Source organism: Terrapene carolina, unplaced genomic scaffold (assembly GCF_002925995.2).
Source record: "Terrapene carolina triunguis isolate 2854851 unplaced genomic scaffold, T_m_triunguis-2.0 Scaffold233, whole genome shotgun sequence".
Lineage (NCBI taxonomy): Eukaryota > Metazoa > Chordata > Testudines > Emydidae > Terrapene > Terrapene triunguis.
The window spans coordinates 8950138-8971293 of NW_020664584.1; the positions used below are offsets into that span (position 1 = coordinate 8950138).

General features: G+C 50.4%; 1 protein-coding gene across 1 annotated transcript in view; it reads left to right on the forward strand.

Moving 5' to 3' along the window:
- Positions 1 to 3644: 3644 nt before the first annotated feature.
- The window catches only part of SNTA1 (syntrophin alpha 1), a 61410-nt gene continuing 43898 nt past the window's right edge, over positions 3645 to 21156 (forward strand). The window contains exons 1-2 of the mRNA XM_024194569.3: positions 3645 to 4017; positions 9137 to 9322. Of these exons, the coding sequence (XP_024050337.1) occupies positions 3750 to 4017; positions 9137 to 9322 (454 nt within the window). The 5' untranslated portion in view covers positions 3645 to 3749. The remainder of the gene's footprint in view (positions 4018 to 9136; positions 9323 to 21156) is intronic.

Genomic DNA, 21156 nt, shown 5'->3' on the forward strand with positions numbered 1-21156 from the left:
GTACTACAACCCCCTTTTGACAACAAAAATTACAACATGACCCCACGATGGGGGACCGAAGCCTGAGCCTGCCCGAGCCCCGCTGCCACGGGCAGGGGGACCAACCTGGAGCTGAAGGGCTTCAGGCCCGGGCAGGTGGCCTGTAACCAGAGCGCCGCTGCCCAAGGCTGAAGCTGTAGATTGAGCCCCACCACCCAGGGCTGAAGCCCTGGGCCCCAGCAAGTCTAACGCCAGTCCTGGCAACCCCATTAAAACAGGGTCCTGACCCAAAGTTTGAGAACCGCTGATCTAGACACTACATGCAACAATGCACTCGGAAAAAGTCCTATATGGGGGTCATCCCTGCCTTACCCGGTGGGGGTGGGGTGGGGGGGGTATTCCTATTTGGGCACCTACATAACAGCCAGATTTTCAAAATTGCTCAACACCCAAGCTGCACCCTTTAAAATAAAAATCTGGTCACTTTGGTGCCTAAATGGAGCTGAACTGTTTGAAAATATGGCCCATGATACGTAATTCTCTCTTACCAGATGACGCCCTCTCCTTTCTGATATTTTATCCATCTGTGCACCCCGAGCCCTGATTGGGAGTGGTTTTCTACCTGGCGGCACAGGAAGGGAAATCAGTTACCTACCGTCTGTCCCACCCAGAAGTCACACCTGCTACTGCTCTTTGTTAAAAGTACACTTGCCACCACATTGCTCACTGCAGCAAGTGGATCCTGGCCTGGTTAGGGTTAGATGTTCAGAGAACACCTGGTGAGCAGCACTATGGCAGGGAACTATGGCTGTTTGGCAGGACCACTTGAGGCTATCGCTTTGGCTCTCTCAGAATCATTTCCCCCCTACATGTTCACTGCACCTTTTGCAAAGGTGGTTGGCTTTAAATGCACCCTGGGTTTATACAGTCTCTGTGGGATTCTTGTCCAGAGATTTCTCCAGTTCTCACACAGTTTTATGGAAGACACAAAAGCCAGATACAGTCACATCCTGGGCTTCCTACTTCCCAAGTTTATTCTGCTTTGTTTTTCAGTTAAATGGGTCTGCTAAGGGGGCAGAGAGGACAGTTTGCAGCAATAGGATCCTACTGATATTCCTGTTTGTGTTCAGGCATAGTTCATGATTCCTGCAGATTCTCCTGTGGAGCCAAGAATTATTTGCATCCAAAGAAGAGGGAAATCTCTGCTCCTCCACATCTGGTTCTCTCTTCTCTCCATGCTTTGGGGCAGGCCTCCAATGTACAGACACCTTGGGGACAGGCATGGAGAAGTGGCCAGACCAACACATGCACATGGCATTTTTCTAAATACAAGATTGGTCCCTAGGGCTTCCTGTCCAAGGGCCTCAAAGCACTGAACACACATGAATGAATTGACCATAACATCCCAGTGAGGTAGGTGATTATCAACCTAATTTTACAGATGGAGAAACTACCACACAAAGAGGGGAAGGCCGAGGTCCTCAAAGGTATTTAGGCACTGTTGTATTAATTTAGATGGAATATATGGGCCAAAGGTGTTAATATACCCAGTCACTGTCCAACATTAAACAGTTTCAGACAAGGTTTGGGGTTTGATATACACAGACCTTAGCCTGCTTCCTACCCTGGCAAACACACCAGTAAACACTTTTAAAACCTTTTATTAGAGATATAGAAAAAAAGAAAACCACGTAAAGTATTTGAAATATAAATAAGGCTTTTATTTTAACCATTTTTGTTGTTGTTTTTTCTTTTTAATCTGTGGAGAATTTGTAGAAGGGAAATCCTCTTTGTGTCAGAGTTTTTTAGATGGCGTTAAAAATGGCAATAAATGTCCTTTGGGGGAACAGAGAAGAACTTAGTGAAGATGGGCTGCAGCTGTTGTTAAAGTCCGATCCTGTTTCATAACAGACAAAAGGAGACAAACACACACAAAAGGGAAGAGAAAAGAACAGCCAAGATAGAAAATACAGCTTTTGTCTCTGGTGTTGACTTTCACTTGCAACCTTGCTGCTGGAGAAACAGAGGCCCAGCACACAATCTTATTAGCCACTCCGAGGCCTGGCAAACTTGCACCAGCATCGGGCTGTTTAGATCATTGCTTTTAGCTGCCTTTTTTTGGTCACAGGCTTACAGCAGTGTTGCAGTCTTGGCCGACGAAGCCAGACACTTATTAGACAGAAGGAAAAAGGAGAGGGACAGGAAAGAGAAGAAATAAGGTGGGAAAGGAAAAGGACACATAGGGGCAGGGGAAGAGAGACAGTCTCCCATTCCAGGTGTTGGCTGGGATTCAGCTGGAGGTGGTGTTGTCATCTGGGACTGGGTTCCTCTCCCTGGTCCCATCTGGTCAGGACATCCTTCAGGATTAGGATGAAGAAGTTCCGGGTCCCAGGTGACCATGAGGGGTGGCAGTCATGGTGGAGCTCATTTTTTGCCTTTCTCTCATCTCTCAATCTGCCAGCGTTGCGACAGCCTCCATCTGTTTTTACTGTTTCCCCAAAGTCTCCATTTTTAAAAGCCCCCCCAAGGGAGCGCTGGGTGAATAGCCCATTCTTTTATTATTTTGTTCACCAATAGGCCTAACTTTTGACATACCAATTTTGGCTTATTGCTTTTTGGTCTTACACTGTCTTATTTACTAGATTTGAGTTTAATACAGTCCTTGAGCTATATTAGTTGGCCTTTTGGTTTGTATTGAGGTTTTTTTTGTCTCCCTTTTGCAACTTTTCCCATTGACATTTATTGCCGTAGGTTACTGTGACACTCCATCAACTTTCACAAAAACGAGGAATCTGTTTTTGTGGATACAGACTAACACGGCTACGGCTACCCCTCTGATACTTACCATCAACTTTCACTTCCTTTTTACATTTGAGTTTACAATTAAGGTAAATTTGCTGGCCCAATTATGACAACAGCACCTAAGGTACCCTGAAATCAGTGGGAGTGGATAGTGTTTCCTACATATTTTTAAGGATCTGTGTTGAAGTGACTGGCCCAAGGCTGGACTGGGAGCTAGAGGCAGAACTGGCATGAGGTCCTTGGAATCCTAATTCCCAGCCCCCTACTCTGACCACCCCCTCCCTGAAGAGCTGGCAATCCTTTGTCTGCTTAACTGATTTGCAACATTTGGACAAGTTGGGCTGGGTATTTCTTCATCTAGCCCTAGTGGCCACATGCTGATGGGAAGGGAACATGGGGAGAGGGAAGATGGGGGCAAGTGTATCTGATGTGCTGGGGAAAGAGAAGTAACTGGGCCTCTTGCCTTGGATCAGGGATGAACCCCGCTGTTCCTGGCCGGGAAAGAGATCTCCAAAGTCTGCAGGGCGCCCCAGCCTGGGGACCGGCAGGCACTGGCCCGGCTAGGAGCTCTGCCCCTTCTGCCGCGAACCGAAGGCTCCTCCTGGCCCGCAGCCGAGATTCCGGCCCGGCTCCGCAGCTGGCGCCCCCATCCCTGCGCCCGGCTCCTGGGCAGGTCCCTGCCCTGATGCCCGCGGGCGCTGAGAGGCGGCTCCGAGGGGAAGGTCTGGGCGGTGCCCATGTGTCCGCCGCAGCCCCGTGCGCCCCGGGGAGAGGAGAGGCTTGTCGGGGGGCGGCTCCCTGGGCGGGGCGGCGGCTCGCTGCCCCTGTGCCCGGCAGCCCGCTGTCCCTCCCGGGGGCGGCGCCCTGGGGGTGGCTCAGTGCCCGGTGCCCCCGCTCCGCGCCGTGCGCCCCGGCCCCTGGCAGGCGGGAGGCGGCGCAGCAGCAGCTATCCCAGGAATGCGCTGAAGATGGCGGCCGGCAGGAGAGCCCCGAAGAGCGGGCTGCTGGAGCTGCGAGCCCCGGGCGAGCAGTGGCTGCGAGTCCTGGTCACTCTGGCCGAAGACTTCCTGACCGTGAGCCCCGGCAAGGGCGCGGGGGCCGAGGAGCCGCCGCCCGCCCCGGCGCAGCTGAACGGCGGGGAGCCGTGCGCCCAGGTGCCCGAGTCGCTCACCAACGTGAAGCGCACGGTGCGGATCGTGAAGCAGGACGTGGGGGGGCTCGGGATCAGCATCAAAGGTGAGGGGCGCGGCAGAGGGCGAGGGCTCGCCCCGCTGCTGGCCTCGGGCGCTCGCCCCCCTGTCCACGTTGCTCCGGAGAGCAAGGTCCGTGCCCCGTGGGCTGAACCTGCCGCTTGGCTCGAGGGTCCCAGCGACGGCACTGCCGGGCTCTCCCTGGTGGGCACCTTGCAGCGCCCAGCGCCGAGGCGCAGCCGGAGGCGGCCGGCGCCCTGTGGCACCTCGGGGAGTTGGCTGGTGCCTGACCAACTTCTGCGCGCGGCCGGGTGCCAACTCCGTGTTTGCTAAAGCGGTTGGGGAGGATGCCCTGGGGGTGGCCCCAGCCCCAGCCCCCCATCTCCCGCTCGCCCTGAACTGCAGGGGCGCTTAGCGCGGCTCCGGCTGAGCTGCCGGGAAGGAACCTGTCACTGCCGCTTGTGGCTGTTGGGCAAGTTGGAAATGGACAAGCGAATCCACCGGAGGCCCCCATCCTGCACTTGCCCGGAGGAGCCGAGTGAAGTCGCTCACGTGTGTGTTTTCAGGGTTAGGCCTTAGGAATGTAACCCATGCAGAGGAGTGACAAGAGTGACAGGTTCTGCTCCTTAATTTCTAAACTCCAAAGTCATGATTTTACAGAGCCCTGTCATATGCAGTGGTTGAAAGTTGCAGCCTTCTAGCAGTGTATTTTTAGGTCTGTTATATCAGTTACACAGGCTGCATCAGCTCCCAGTTAAAATGTTACCTTTACATACAAATATAACTTGGCACTGCTCCTGCAAAGACTTACATACATACTCAATGTCCATGTGGTGAGCAACACCATGGAAGCCAAGTGGACTGCTCACAGTGCATGAAGTTAAACATGTGCATAAACCTTTGCAGGATTGGAGCCATGGTTTCTTTAAAGTGCTTTTTTATGTGAGTTGTAGGCTGGCAGGTTTACATGTGCTGTGTGTGCATGCTGTAAATCTAGAATGCAATATCTTCCTACTGTATTTTCCACTGCATGCATCCGATGAAGTGGGTTTTAGCTCACAAAAGCTTATGCTCAAATAAATTAGTTAGTCTCTAAGGTGCCACAAGTACTCTTGTTCTTCACGTGAGATCAGTTTGTGAACCTGAAATTGCCCATCACTTGCACTGTGCCTACCTAACCTTAGGTTAGCCTGAGCATACAGAAAAAGTGATGCCTCTGAAGAAGTGGGGTTTTTTACCCATGAAAGCTTCTGCCCAAATAAATGTTAGTCTTTAAGGTGCCACCGGACTCCGCGTTGTTTTTGAGAAAAAGTGAGTGAGTCTAATGTGTCTAAGCAGGGTTGGGTGGTATTGAACAGAAAGGTTAAACTGGATGGGGAGGGGAGGGAGTTATTCTATAATAAATTATTCCATGAAAGTGTAAAAAGAGCTGAGAATTGTTCTCCCCTTATGTCCCACATAATTCAGTTCATGTCATATTCGGTGTCTTTTAATTGTGAATTCTGATGTTTGTTTGCATTTGCCCACAGGCTAGGCACTGGCATTGCATTTGTATCGTCCTGTCACTGATGTGAAAGGGTGTTTTCCTGTTCTTTTATTGGCATTCCTGCACAGTAGCCTGCAGCCTGCAACAGAATTTTGTTCCAAAATACCATCAGTCTTACCAAAATATATCTAAATAAAAATCTGCAGTCCACCGCACTTACTGAATTAATCTCAGTGAAGGCTGCACTGTAAACGCGCTGCTATCCTCATGATCAGCACAACTCAAACGACCTCATTTGTGCAACTTTGCTGCTCAGAGGAAGTCAGCACAGTGGCTGGAAGAAGCTCTGAGGAATAGACAGTTTTAGCACAAAATGAACGGGGCTGTGAAGGTATAATTTTCTTGCAGCTGTAGGGCCCAGTTGTTTATTTTAACAATTGATGCTTCACAAGCCACACCTGGCAGACAGGCAGCTTTGACCTTCAAAATCCAAGGCAGAGATAATGCACCTTGTGGGGAATCTGAGTGAACTCAGAGAGGGTTGACAGGAGGAGATGTTGGAAAACTGGTCTATTACCAGGCTGGCTTTGGCCCATTAATACATACTGGGTGTGGTTCACATTTCCACCGAATTAAAGCCAACGCAGGAGCCAGGTCGGTCTCTTTCAAATGTTAAAGAGTTGGTGTTCTTGCCTCTAGAATTTACGTGGGCTGGGGAAGAGGAAAGGACAGGGCACATCTGGGAGCTGAATAAAGCAGAAAAAAGCTAGCAACTGGCCCAAATGCACCATTCCCCCTATTTCCTTCTTTAGAGAAGTCTTTAACTTAAGTGGCCTGTACATCTAATAATAATCTGATTCTTTTGTGTCTGTTTTGCTCTTAATCCACATCCCCCTCTCCCTCTCTCTGTTTTGCAGTTGAGATGACTCCAGCCTTAGAGAGCTGTTACCGTATATTGATCTTTTCCAATTACAGATCTTTAATGTTGGTGGTGCCGGGGGATGCTGAGGAGATTCCTCATTCCTCATTATAGAAATATGGAACTGGGCCCACATTGTGAGTTCAGTCTCTTGAGGGAGGACTCTTTATCCAGGCATCCCACAAGCCCTTGTTCAATAAAGTCCGTACAGCAAATTAAAAACAGAACTTCTTTCGATATAGTCACGAAACTAACAGAGCTCAGCCTGGTTCAGTGAAGTCTAGAGCTCTGCCCCTGTTCTGTCTCGGCTGAGTCCTTGCCGAAATGTTCCTATTCATGCTACCAGTGGCAAAAAATGTGGACAGCTAGATCCAGATACTCAAGAGTTCATTTGGCTGCCAGATGGGAGATGAGCTCTTTGGAAAATGTGGCTGCTGGAGCGGTAGCATAACTAGCATCTGTTTAGAGCGACTAGGCTGATCTAATTGATTCTTCTGTGCCTTCTTCTTCATGCTTTCCCCACTGCTGGAGGGGCTTCTTTCTGGAGCATATCGTGCAAAGACCATGTGTTGCACAGAAACGTGCTCTGATCCCTTTACATTGCCCAGATACGGGACTCCCCTTTTGCCTTCAATCTACTGATGAAATATATAAGTGCTATTTAAGAGCTAGGGATAGTTAATAATCGTAATAAAAAGCCACTAAAACCTTCAAGATGTGCATTTTTGTAAATCCTGAGCATCAACATTGCCTTGTTTTTGTAACCTTTGTCCTCCCTTCCTCTATTCCAGTCCCACCGTTTCTCTGCTCCCTTTTCTGTGTCTTGTCTGAATTTTAGAGTGAATTTTAGCTCTTTGGCTATTCTGGGGTGGGTTTCACTGGCTCTCTTCCATCCTGGACCTGAGAAACCTTTTTGTTGAAACTGAGGGTATCCGCAAATCAATTCGGTATCGATGAAGAGGCACTTTCCAGCAAAAAAAATTCTGTCTAAAAATTCTCACCCAGCCCTCATTAGCACTAAGGTGCTCCTTCCTAGGAGAAATGTTACTCCGTTCAGTTAACGCTTCATTTTTGCAATGACACGTGCAAAAGCAAAGTAATAAAAATCCAAACTGGGAGCCATAAACTGGTGCAGCTGGTCATGCAGATGTGAAGGTGACCATTAGCGCCTCGGAGGGTGGAGAAGGCGTGGCGGGAAGGCACTACAAAGTGACACTTTTCCATTCAAATGCAATAAATGTCATATTTGAACGTCAGACTTTCCTACCAAAAAATGAACACTGAGAGGAATCTCTACGTGGCTTCCATTTCTCCGAGGAAACAAGTGGAACTCCAGCAGCCTCCCCGGAAGCACACACCTGGGTTTATCCCAGTGGTTCTCACACTTTTTCGTGCTGTAGACTACTTCCTAAGACAGTGATGCTTCCTGAGCCCCTCTCCTCCCAGCTCGGAGAGTGGAGAGCTGGAGACTATTACTCCATCTGGCTAGGTACTGTTGCCACACTTCTCACCAGAGGAGCCGAGGCCCACATTCTCAAAGTTAGGTAGGTACCTAACTCCCATTGACTTTGAGTTAACCCTGTTGATTTGAGTGCCTTAAAAGTTTTACCAAACAAACACAGAAATGCCCCTTTCCAATCCCCTCCTCCCCCTGTATTAGCCTCCTTTATTGCAGTGCTGGAGTGCCTCACAAACTGAAATGTATTTCCCCTCCCAACCCCATTGTGAGGTATTGTTATCCCCATTGTACAGGTGGGGAGCTGAGGCTCAGAGAGAAACTAGGTGACTTGACCAAGGTCACACAGCCTGTTGCAGAGTCGGGAATTGAATCCAGGGTCCCAAGTATCAGGCTAGGGCCTTAACCTCTCTTCCCCTCCAGCTCCTGTTGGGCTTTTGTTCACGGTGGAAGAGCTCAGCCCATGGCTCTTAGGGATTGAGAGCTACGTCCAAGACGCGCGCTCTTGCAGTCCAGCAGGGTCGCTCTTTGATGCCTGCAGCCGTCTGTACTCTAAACTTTCTTGGTCATTTCCCAGTTTGACCCAGGCCACCTGTGTATTTGTTAAACTTTGTCATCCACAGACATGGTAGCAGTGGCATTTCCTCTAAAGAGACGCTGATGAGAGCCGGACGTGAGATAGCCGTGTAGGGAGCAGATCTGTGCTTCCTTTCTTTTGCATTTCACTTTATTGATGTCTAGTCAGAAGAGCCTCTAGAAACTCTCAGACAGGCCTGGACTGGGGTGGAATAAGCAGCAAGTATCAATGCTGGGAGACTAACAGATGCTTCATCCATGTGGCAGGAGCTGCTCTGTCCTGCTGCTGCTGCACAGAGCTAAGACTAAGAGCCATCTCTATCAATCATACATGTAGCAACTGGCTGAAACCGAAATTGAGGAATCTCGTATTTCCAAGAAGGGGGCCAGTATCTGGACATCTCTCTTCCATGAGCTATGTGGCAGAATGTATATTCTGAGATTTAAGCAAGAAAAGGACAGTTGCTAGGATCTCTGGGCGGAAGTGGGGTCAGATGCTTACCTCCTCTGATTCATGCTCCTCTGCACGATGATAAAAGTAATGAAAATGATTTTCTACCCAAAAATGACACCAGCGGTTGCGAATCTGATGCATTACTGGGGAAAGTGAGCTAAATCTTGATATATTGGCACTCAGATTTGTTTAAGCAGGATGCTATCTAAGTAGTACTTTCCGCCTTCTGTATATAAATAGTATCTAACCACTTCCTTTTTCCTTTTCTTTTCAGGCGGCCGAGAGAATAAAATGCCTATCTTGATTTCCAAGATCTTTAAGGGGCTGGCTGCAGATCAGACAGAGGCGCTGTATGTAGGAGACGCTATCCTCTCCGTCAATGGGGCTGACCTTTCAGAGGCGACGCACGATGAGGCAGTGCAGGCGCTGAAGAAGACTGGCAAGGAGGTGGTCTTGGAGGGTAAGTACCAGAGCAGACCTGTGTATGAATGTGGCGAACATTGCCAATAAGACTGTGTGTGCTTTCCCCATGGCTGAAATACAGACCCCATTCCCTCACCCCAGAGGTGCTGCTGGGCTTGTAACATGGCCATTCTGCTACCAAATGGCATTTGCTGTTTGTTTTTATTTCTGCACAATGCATCTAGGTTCAGTGCTGGGAGGTGCCACGGAGGGTTCTCTGGGGGTTCCCCTTCAGATGCCCTGGAAAGAGCCAGAAGTGTCCAAAATGCAGGGCATGTGGGGCTCAGCTGGGCCATGCCTGAATCAGGGAACAAAGGCAGAGTGACCAAATGATGGACCACGGCAAAGGAAGTTTCCACTTGGAAACTCTTAATGCTGAGGAAAGTTTACATGCCCCCTTTGCCATCCCGAACCCATCGGGGGTTCTGGTTAGCCTTGCCAAAGCCATGAGGGCCCGGGCTGAGGCTCTCTGCTGGGGGATGCCCACCGGAGCCAGTCTGACCAGCAAGGGATTTTACATGCTAGATGGGCTGCAATATGGAGGCATCCGCGGTGCCTGCTCTTTGCAATAGTGAGGGCTGCGCTGGCAGTTCGCCAGAAGCCTGAGATCCAAATCTGCATATACATTTACATACCGTTTTTAATTAAAAACAAAATAGGCACAAACCATTCCATCCGCTCATTCTGAGAGTGGGAAATAGCTGCTGGGATCTCCCTGAATAGATGGACAGAACCTGCTTGTTCTGCTCAGTCTCCAAGGTGGCTGTGGGGCAGGACTCTGAGCCACCTTGGGGCTGCACTCTGGGTTAAATGTGGCATTTCAGTTCAGTTCTGCATTGCCCGGCTCACCCCAGATCTTAGTGTGCGTCACTTCGCATTCTGGGGATCACAATGCTGATGCTACTGGCTAGATCTGACGTAGGTGCAGTGCAGGCTTTCTTCCCCATGGGCTCTGCCGCCGTCTTCACGACAATCCTCACTTGTGTTTCCCCTTCAGCTCCACGCTTGGGTCTCCCCCACGGCTCGGTCCTGGCCTGCAGCACCCCCGGTATTACAGTGAAGGGCCTGGTCTGATCAGACTCTGTTAACAGAGTGTGACTGGTGCTTTCTGATAGAGATAAATGTGGGGAGTGATGATATCGCATTTCAGCTTCAAATGCTTTACGGACATGCACTGAGACCTCCGCTGGAGGGCCCTGGGAGCTAGGCTCCGACTGCGCTCTCCATTTCACCCCCAGATGCACTGAGGCAGAGTGGAGATGACTAGTCTCGGAGGGAGTCAGTGTCAGAGTGTAGGAACCTAGGCCCACGTTAGACCTGGTGATCGCTGGTTTTAGACTGAGTTTGGATCTTAGCATGAGCCATGTGCTCAAAGCATGGACCAAACCAATAAGATCATGAGAGAGAAGAGTTGTTTGTGTTGTATTCGTAGTGACCCTGGAAATACCAGTGTTACCTGATTGAACGTCTGGGCTGAAGTAATAGAAATATAGAAAACAGGGTTAACTGGGCATCAGGTTCAGGGTTTAGCCCAAAAACTCCCTTTTTTGTCTTTGGCTGAAGTCCATTAATTGGCAACGACATCCGTTGTTTGCTATTGAGTGTGAAGAGCAAGGGTTTCTAGGGCTCTTGAGCAGAGCTTTTCCTTACCCCTCAGGAGCCGTGCCATGATAGGAAGGTGTCTCCTGGGCCTGAACTTGTTGCAAGTTTTTTGGCCAATGCTTATAACTGTGTTGCTGCTAGTGTATAAAATACAAGAGTGTATATGGTTATATTGGTATTTGGGATGCAACCAGCACCAAGTGGCCCTTTGGGACAAATAAAGGAAACTGAGTGCTGTGAAACCTTATAAACGTATTAGGAAAATAATTTCCAACAGGTAGCGGAGGTTAAACTCAGGACTTGGCTGAGGCCATCATATTAATCTTCATGTGTGTCTTGCTGAGATTTGAACCCAGGTATTCAAAGATGAAAATCCAGTGAGCTGGGAAATCCGTTCAGCTCCCTGTTCTAAGCACTAAAAGAGAGATTTTAAGCTGTAATGTTGTTTGTTTTGTGTTTGACATTCCAGTGAAAGCTCAGGCTAACCAGAGCACAGAGTGTTCCGGTCACATCTCTTCCTACCTCTGGCATCCTGAGAACCTCCTCCCCTGCCCACAGGAGGGGCAGCTCCCCTATGGGATGATTTGCCCCCTTTTTGGCCCCTGTAAACTACCAAAGCAGCATAAAGGGGCCATAGCAGGGGCTGGAATCTGGCTTGCAGTTAGACAACATGGACAATTTGTTCTGTGTAACCCTGAGCCTCTGGGGCATAGGGTGTAAATATATCAAGTTCTAAACCCTTGAAAGCCAAAGTTTAATAATGGACGTCAGAGTAGCCTAGTACTTATGCAGCAACTTTCCTCCTGGACTCATCCTCACCTACAGCAGCATGAACAGACTGAAAAAAATAATGACCATTAAAAAAATCCCATCACCCAGGTCCCAGTGAGAGGGGAGATCTGGGAATACTGATCTAGTGGTTTTGGAAGATGTTAGTTTTAAACCAAGCTGTTTCCCAGGATCACAAATCTGAGTGATCTGTAAAACTCGACTGACTTGAATAAAGGCAGAGACATTGTGAGAACCATTAAAGCTTTGGGGACTCTCCCAGCAGGGCGATGAGAGGTGTCTTGTCTTCACTGATTGCAGTTGTGACTGCCTGGCACATCTCAGAGCTATAGGAGAGATGAAGTGTTATGGCCAGGTGAGCTGGCAGTGAAGGACCGCGGGTGTCTGAAGGTTTCAGGAGACCCACTCAATCCAGATGCCTGGGAGGAGACTCTCACACTGCCTTGCGTCTGAGCCAGCAGACTGAACTGCTGGGCACTGGGAAAGGTTGACCCTGCAGTCACTGGCGAGAGGCTCATGTTAGTGGCCTGACTGCTCTGTTGTGAGAGAACTCCTACGTCCTCTGCGAAGTGGAGACGCCAGTCATGCTGTACCGAAGGAGAACCCGTAACTGGCCAAAGGAGAGAGTCACAGTGACTGGGCTGGGAGAGATGAGATAATGGAGATTAGTGGTGTTTGTGCTCTGAATCAATTAGCCTGGTCTGCCTGTCCAACAAGCGGGAGAGTTTGACATTGCGCTCAGCTGCCCGAGTCCCTGCTTCACCCGAGCAGGCCCTGCCAGCCTATCAACCCCGGGTAGAGCGGAGGTGGACTGGCACAAGAAGGGCAGACTGCTAGAGAGCTAACGTCAAGTTTTAGTGGGGAGCGCAAACATCCTGGTTGTGACCTGTCTCCTCCTCCTCCTTCTGCCAGAACAGCCACGAGAACGAAAGAGCCAGCCCGGGATCCCCCTGGGTTCTGGCCCTACCCCCAGAGAAGCCTCTCTCAGTCAGTCGGTCAATGGCAAATGGTTTAGCATCTCCCCAGTGTTTTGTTTGAAAGCCAGGGCAGAGGCTCAGCTGGCGGATAGCCGCATACCCTATTGATTTCTGAGTCGCTGAGCAGAGCTGAGGCCTGGCCCTGGGTGTAAATGCTAACGCTCTCCCTTAGCTGGACACATCCTGCATTCCTCGGGCTGAATTTAGTGCTGGTGAGAGGTGCTGAGTTGACATCCCATGAGACGGAAGCACAGCTGGGCAGTACCAGCTCCCCCCATGCTGCCTCCCACCAGCATGCTTCAGAGACAGAAGAACATAAGAAGGTCAGACTGGGTCAGACCAATGGTTTACTTAGCCCAGTATCCTGTCTTCCAACTGTGGCCAGTGCCAGATGCTTCCGAGGGAATGAACAGACCAGGGCAGTTATCAAATGATCCATCCCCTGCCCTCCAGTCCCAGCTTCTGGCAGTTGGAGTTTAAGGATACCTAGAGCATGAGGTTGCCTCCTTGCTATTTTAGCTAATAGCTAGCGATGGAGCTGTCCTTCATGGACTTCTCTTGTTCTTTTTTTGCCTCCTTCCGGGGTGACAGCAGAGTGCTCTCCTCGTTCCCAAGCCCCACTGACAAGTACAGGCCTTGGCCTCTCTGCTGGGGCCCTGTAGGGAAGGGGACAAGTTGTTTTGTGTAGGTTTTTGTGGCCTGCCCACCAGTCTGCTAGGCCCTGGGCTGAGACCAACCCTCCATGTAGCCTGTAGAACAATGGCTAGTCCTGAGGGACCAGGCTGTCGCCCAGCTAGGAGGACCCACGCAGGGGACAGCCTTGTGGAGTTTCCTACTAGATCATTCCTTCAAAGGGTGGGTCAGGCAGAGGGGTCACAGCCAAGATCTGGTGGGTCCCCAGGGATCCATCAGAGCCTGCGGCGTCCCGTTGGAGGAGCGTCTCTCCCTGGAGGCAGGTTCAACGGCACAGACAGAAGGTCCTGGAGCCAGAGCCAGTGCAGCCCTCTGCCAAGATTTCCCTTTGCTTTCCAGAGGAGACAATGCATTGTGCACCTCCTGCCATTGTAGGGAGTCCTGCCCACTGGAGAGCACTCCAAGGGATGCAGCAGGGACACTCCTCACTTCCACGCAGGCGGAGGGGAGAATCTAGGCATGGAGCGGCCCCTCCCTGTGTGCATCCTGACAGGGCACTCTGGCCCGGGTCAGTGTTAAATGCTTTTAGGAGCAGCCTTTTTCTTTTGCCCTTTTGGGCTCCTGCAGGGATCGGGGAGGGGGAGAGCGTCTCTGGGGCTATTGGGACAGGGAAAAAGGCCAGGTCTAGGTATAATGAATGCAGGGGCTGCAGACATGGCTCCAGGAACATAGGCCTCTCTGCCATTGGCCCGAGTAGGGCTGCCTTAACTGGCAGCAGACTTGGTCATGCTCAGACACAAAACCCCTACCCTGCAAGGTGTCACAGGAGCAGGGACAAGCTGGCAGCATGAGGCTGATTAATAATAACTTCTAACTTCCATCCAGCCTGGCACCTTGACTCTGGCAGTGGCCAGTACCAGTTGCTTCAGCAGATGGTGTAACCTCATCCCCTCCGTTTTGTGCCTCTATAAAGGACAATTGGACAAGGACTGGCTTTCAAGGCAATCTCTCCCTAACCCTGGGTATCTAGTCTTTGATTTCTGTCCTGAACCATGGAGGCTGATATCTCTGATACCTTTTTAATCCTAGCTAGTGGAACTGTGTGTATTATTAATTATTATTATTATTATTCATATGTGTGTCCAGTCCTTTTCTGAATCTTCCTTACTAAACTCTTTGCCTGAGCAATAGCTTGTGGCAGAGAGTTCCACTGACTAATTGTGTTGTGTAAAAAAATGATTCCTGTTTGATTTTATTGTGTCGCCCTTGTTCTTGTATGCTCAGAAAGTGTTACTAGGAACCCCCGATTTACATTCATTATACAGTGAATCTATACTATCTCTCTCTCTCATATTTTTCTCCTCCCTTAAGTAATGGTCCTAACCATTTAAATCTGTCTTCGCATTGAGTCTTGCCAGGCCTTCCACTACTTCTCCGACACTTCCTTCTGCCTTTTCTATCTCTGCTGTATTGTTTGGAGGCACAGAGGTGATTTGCCCAGCGTTGTGCAATGACTCAGTGGCAGGGCTGGAAATAGAGGCCAGGAGTCCTAACTCTCAGCCACGTGCTTTCACCTTAGCGCACAAATGACGTAACTGAGAATTGGTTTTTGTCGAGTGGGTAGATGGGCAGTGGAGTTGGTACGTCTAACATCACAGCAGTTAGGGAAGGGCTAGAGACCTTGCGGAGGGGGAGTAGAGGGAGATTTTATAATGTCTTTGCTAAGGGGTCTGTAGGAGGGAGGAGCCGTTCTCTTGCGGATTCTCAATCCACTAACAATAAACTAAACTCCACCGTTTCCATTGCTGTGTCCCATCAGCCCTACCGCTACGAGTGCAGCGCAGCAACTGCCCCAGCTGTGAGGAGGGAGGGAGGGGCCTTTCCTCAGGCACAGCTAAACTCGCCCTCCCCTTCAGCTCTGCTAATCACCGAGACCAAAGGCGACTCAGATCCGTGGAGTACTGTGGCCCTCCAGACTTGGCCTGTGTGAACAGGAGAGCTGTTCTCTTTGGCTCCAAATGCTTCCTTGCCCTCTTCTTTGGATCTGAAGGGCTTTCCCTCCCCCACCCCCTGCCCCAAACTGCATTGTCTCTAAACTCTTTTTAGCTTTGCTCAGCCCTTTCTGTGGCTTGGTTCCTCCTCTCTCCGGAGCCTCCGGAACCACACATCATCCTGTGGAATGTGCTCCTCTGCACAGTTGCTGGAAGTTGATCTTTTTAACCAAAGAGAAATGCGAGAACTCCTTTCTCGCCAGGCCTGTGAAATTCCTTCCTCAAACCTCTCGCTCGCTTGCTTGTTTTTCTCTCTTTCCTTTGGCCTGGGTTTGTTTCCTTTTCTCCTAAAGATTCTGGATGAGGCTGGGATGAGCTGCCTTGTGTCTAGGGAGAGAGATCAGAGGAAGCCCCTCTTCCCCACCTGAACTGTTTACTCGACCTGCTGATTAGAGGGCAGTGCTGAGAACTCGGATCTGCAGAGAGGGCTTCGCTGTAGTTTGCTGGGGCTCAGATGAGACCCAGCAGGCTTCTTTAATAAATTAAAAATCCCAGCAGGTAAACTCCAAAGGGAAGCTGGCAAGGTTTGCTCCTGTGTTCAGAGACTTGGCGTCTTCGTTTGATTCCTTTGCAGCCTCACAGGGGTTAAGCAGCAGAAAGTACTGGCTTCCCATCGCTCAGTGTGGCTGGGTGCAGGTAACCTCACTCGAGCGTGGCAGGGCCCTGTTCGTTTCATTGCGGGAGAGCCAGTTCAGGTGTCTGGGCCAAACTGAAAGGAATTCAGATGTCCTAGCTCGGCACATGCTCATTTCCTTGGCTGTTTCCGTTGCTGAGATACCAAGGCAAGACGTGACGGCTCCAGCACTATGAGTTCACTAAATAAACATGTCTTGCTCCCAGGTTTTGGGGTTGGGATGGTACCTAGCCTTCGTGAAGCTCTGCTCCCCTCTGAGCAGTGATGATGGCATGGGGGAGGTGGCAGGGAGGCGAGGGTCAGGACATGCCTTTCCTCACCTGTGGTGTTCCAGGCTCTCTAGCCACGCTATGGCACAGCACATTCCTGGTTAGCTGATTGCAGCCTGAGCTGATGTGGCTGCAGACAGAACATTGTTAAGCAAAGAAGGTGGGGTTGTTTTTTAAACTCTCCTCTCTGTATCTTTGTTCCACTGGCCCTTAAAGGCTGGGGAGGTGGGAGAGGTGGGGAGCATTCTGGCTCTTGCTGAAGAGCAGGTCCCCTGAGCAAGGGCCTGAGTCATACAGCTGAGCAGCTGGGTGGCCGGAGTGCTCCAGCTGTGCTCGACAGCACTCTTGGGAGCCATCCAGCATCGACAGCGGGGTGAGCTGTGGGTTTCCCAGCTCGGGTCTCTCCAATTCCTCAGCTTTCTGGGGGTTCTTTCCTCTGACAAGCCTGGGAGCCTGGGTTCCAGCTTCGTTCCCGTTTCCTTTTCCAGCCGTGATTTGTTTTGCAGGCCACTTGGAACCCTGACTCGGAGCATTTCACAAAAAGACCAATCCATTGTCTGGCTTGGTTCGCTCCGGTCAGCATCCTTGTGCCTCAGACGTATCCCGGCCCTGCCTCCTTTCTCAACTGATTCCAGCTGCACAGCTTCTCCCGGGGTTCTGACCTATGCATGCGCTCTGGTTTGCCTCCAAAAATGTTAACTGGAAGCAGGTGGGTGAGCACTAAGTCCCTGGGCAGTGAGTGGGAAGCAAGGAAAGGGGCTGAGATTGTAGACAGAGCTGAAGTCTTTTGCCAGTCAATCTCCTCCCTGGATACCTGAAAGTAGGTGGCTTGAAACTTGGGATTTTCCTGGTCCATCCAGGGACATTTTTCTGGGCAATCTGAGAGACTGTCTCTGCTAATCTGGCTGATACACTAGGGTTAGTCAGGGAGCAATTCTTTGCTTCTACACAGTGGGCCAGATGCTCTGCTGGTGTGACTGCATTGAGTCCCGACGAGAGCTTGGCCCCACATGCATCCCTAACTAGAGTACCCCAACAAAAAGCACTTGGCACTTCTGTAACTCGCCCCCCCCAGGATCTCCAAGCACTTCATGAACTTTCTGTTGCCCACCACAAACAGAAGCGAGACAGCTGGCTCGTTCTACACTATGTCCATCCCCAACCAGACTATACTAGCTGTGGTGAGTCTGTGGGGGTGGCTACCCTGCGATGTGGGGTGGAACTGCAGGGTGAGCAGACATACTTCAGCTAGCTTCAGTCTGGCTCGCTCGGGTATCAGAGCAGGGAAGCCCCAGCCACACGGGTTGCAGCATGGGCTGTGCTTTGTAGGCAGAGCCTAGCGCTAGGCCATGCAGCTTCTCTCCACCCCGCTGAAGGTGAAGTTCTGCCTTTGGTGGTGTCGCTGGCCATGCCTCAGAAGTGTGCCTGGGCTGGCACCAACTAGGGCAGCTCTGCTCAGGCCTGTGCCATGAAGTAGCCCCCTTTTCCAACTGCAACATGCCAGGCTCTGTGCGGGGGAGGGACGCCCAGAGTGGGGGTGGTGAGCTAGACTGGCTCAAATGGCTGTCACAAGGGCCGGTGAGCGGCAGTGGACAGACGAGGGTTGAAGCAGGGAGGATTCTGGTTTTACAGCTGTGCTGGGACCTGTATTCGTTCCAAGGCCCAAAGAAAAGTGACAGTGAGTTTAATATCATGTAAGTGCTTTCGGTCCTCCAAGCCACCCTCGGCCATAGCCTCACAGCCGGGAGCTGGCAGCCTTCTCAGAGGTGTCCTTTGAGACAGAGTTCAGAGTGCTGTCTGCTGCTCTCAAGAGGGAGTAGAGGGAAAGCTGCTGAATCAGTCAGCACTGCCAGGAAACCTGCTCAGCCTGGACTCACGGAGCACAGAAGGGCTGGCCATGGCCATGAACGCTCAGATTACTGCAAATGCTGAGAGCGGGCAGAAGGGGATGGGGCGAGAAGGCTGGGGTTCAGTTTAACCGCAGGGCTGAACTTGCTTAAACAAGTGGGTGCTGGAGGGTAGAACAAAATCACGAACCAGCCCAGGGCTGTTCCTGTGTGGGCTGGCAGCGCTGCTGGCAGAGCCGTTCTTGTGCCGCTTCTCCCTAGGTCAGGGCTGTGCAGAAATAAAAATTAACCAGACTCTTTGGAACCTCAGAAATGTTCCCCTTTGAGTTCTGAGCGAAGGGTTGTTGTCTCAGAGCTGTTTCCCTGCCCAGGGTCGGGGCTCTGTTAGGTTTGCATTAGTCATTCTCTACCGCTTTGGCCCCTCATTGCTTGCGCCAGCAGTTTTAATTCTCCAGTACCAGGGCACGTCCTATACCAGCCAGTGGACTGGCGGGCCAGATGTCCTCTCTGCCATGGTAGAACTGCTCAGGACCTGGCTGTTTCGCTCTTATTCCATCCTTACAAATACAACAGATGTCCCACGGAGCGATTTCTGTGAGCCTTGATTATCAAGTGATACAAAAACTGCCTGTGTCATTGTGACGCCACCATCTGGGGTGACCTCAGGGACTCCAGAGCTAAGGGTGTGAACTGCTACAGATTGAACTGAGGAGCCGGGTCCCGCTAGCTGGGGCTGACAGACACACATCTTCTGTGGATTGGGCACTGCCACGCAGCGACCAGCAGTGGGTTTCATCACATCCTGAGCTCTCAGTTACGGCTCCTCGCTGGGGGCCAGACACTGACGTGGATTTTAGCCAGTTGGAAAATGGCATTCCTCTTTTTGTACCCAGATCTGCTGTGTGGGCACCCTCCATGTCACCACAGCTGAGAGGGAAACCAGGACCTGTAGGGGCGACCCTCGCCTGGCGGAGACAGCAGGAACCACAATGAGATTGACTCTTCTGGGAGCGGCTCTTTGTACAGCCTCTTGTCTAGACAGTAAGGCCAAGCACCTGACTCTTCTGGGACCTTTCAAGTGGGGCCAGGATTCTCTTGGGCAGCCCCCTTGGCTTGTGGCTCTGGGTCAGGGACTGTAAGTTCCCTGCTATGGCCATGGAGTTGGCCTAGGTGTTAAAATTTCAGGTAGCTGCTTTGAAGAGGCTGCTCTGTTGTTTTTAACAGGTGGCTGCTCTTGGAGTAATTTCTCCTGCTGTGTGCCTCCAGCTTCCACACCTTTTTAGCTCCAAGAGGACACTCCCGAACCCCCTCTCCAGCACACTCTGCTGCTCCTGTGCCAGCCCCATGTTTTTTCAGTTAGTTTTGAAAATTTTCCATAGGCATCCAAGACCACAGCGTCTCCATAATGATATGCACCAAGGCAAAAATAAGGCTGAATCAGCTCTCTGCAAGTTCTAATCATGTCAGCCCACACAGCAGGGAGCCTGACCACTAAGGAACAGCGCTGCCTCCCTGCTCAGAACCAGCCTCTTGCCATTAAAGAGACAGAGTGTACATGTGCTTGCAGCATAGACCTTCTCTCTCTGAGTGCGGTCATACAATAAGGCATGATTTTTCCAGGTAGAAAACTTTATTCTGAGTGAGCTAAGGCGGTAGGTAAATATAACATTCTTAGAACGCTGCCGTCATATATTTTTAAAAAGATGTTTGAAATGTAGGAAATTCACAGATATATTTCCACGAAGAATCTTAATTCTGACCCCATGTGTCTGCCCACTGCCTCCCTGACTTGTGTTCTTTGTTTGCATCACATTCGGAGAGTGCAGCAACATGGAGAGTTCTGGCCTGTGTATATTTTGGGTTGTGGATGAAGCACATTAGGCTCAGACACAAAGTGGCTATTAGACAATGTTGTTTCTAGGCATGGGGAGGGGTGAAAGGTGAGGTGTTTGTGTTCTTTGCTATCCACGGTGGCAGAGGTGAAGTAGGGGTGTCCAGGGCAGTGGCCTCTCTGTCCAGAAGTGGGTGGATTTGTAGATTTGTATTTACAGTGTGCTATAGATGATGGTATTTCCAGCCTGAGGTAACCATAACCGACATATTGTGGCAATCTCTCTCGGTACTTGCTGGTTTTGCTGTATGTGTGATAATTAAAGGTTTGCAGTAGTCCATACCAGAAGTGTGGATGAAGAATGGTGATTGGGCAGGGCTTTGGAGCGGAGCCGGGAGCTGGAGCGCGGAATAGCTCCGGAGCAGTGGAGCTGCAGGTTTTTGCCTGGAGCTGGAGCGAAGCCGGAGCACAGCTCCAAAGCCCTGTCAGATTGGGTATAATGGGTTAATAGTAGATAGGCAGAGGATGAGCATTGGTATGGGGTCAGAGTTAAGGTGATTTGTGAAACGTTAGCTATAGATTTTTGGGCTTTCCATTTTTTTAATAACTACAAAATTTTAATAATGTTTTCATTTAACTGATGTTTATTTACAGCCTTGATTCTGTCTTAGCAAAGTTGTTTCTTGGAGAATTTTGTTAGCTTTTGTGTGAATATCTTTTCAAGAGGTAACAACAGATGATTGTCTCTTCTGATGTGGAGATTACGTATTTAGGTCTATCAAAAGACAACCTACATTCCATGAAACACAAGACCACAAAATATTCAAATCAGGTGCTTCACTCATGGAATTTGGCCCCGAGTGACTCAGCAGAGTGCACGATCCGTGTGAACCTGAGCCGCATAGCTGTCCTGTTTGTGAACTCCTGGCACAGCCATAAATTTTACACCTAATCTTACCAGCAACATCCTTGTGCATTAGACCTCCTCCTGACCTAGACTGTCGAATTCAGCTTCAGACTTGAAGTTTTTAGGCCAAGCCATTCTGGAGATATATGTGAGCCTCTGTGTGTGTGTGTGTGTGTGTGTGTGTGTGTGTGTGCGTGTGTGTGTGTGTGTGTGTAAACATTACCTCTCCCCCTCCCCTGCCAAGAATGTTGTGGGTGTGTCTACACTGGAGCTGGAGGTGTAATTTCCAGCT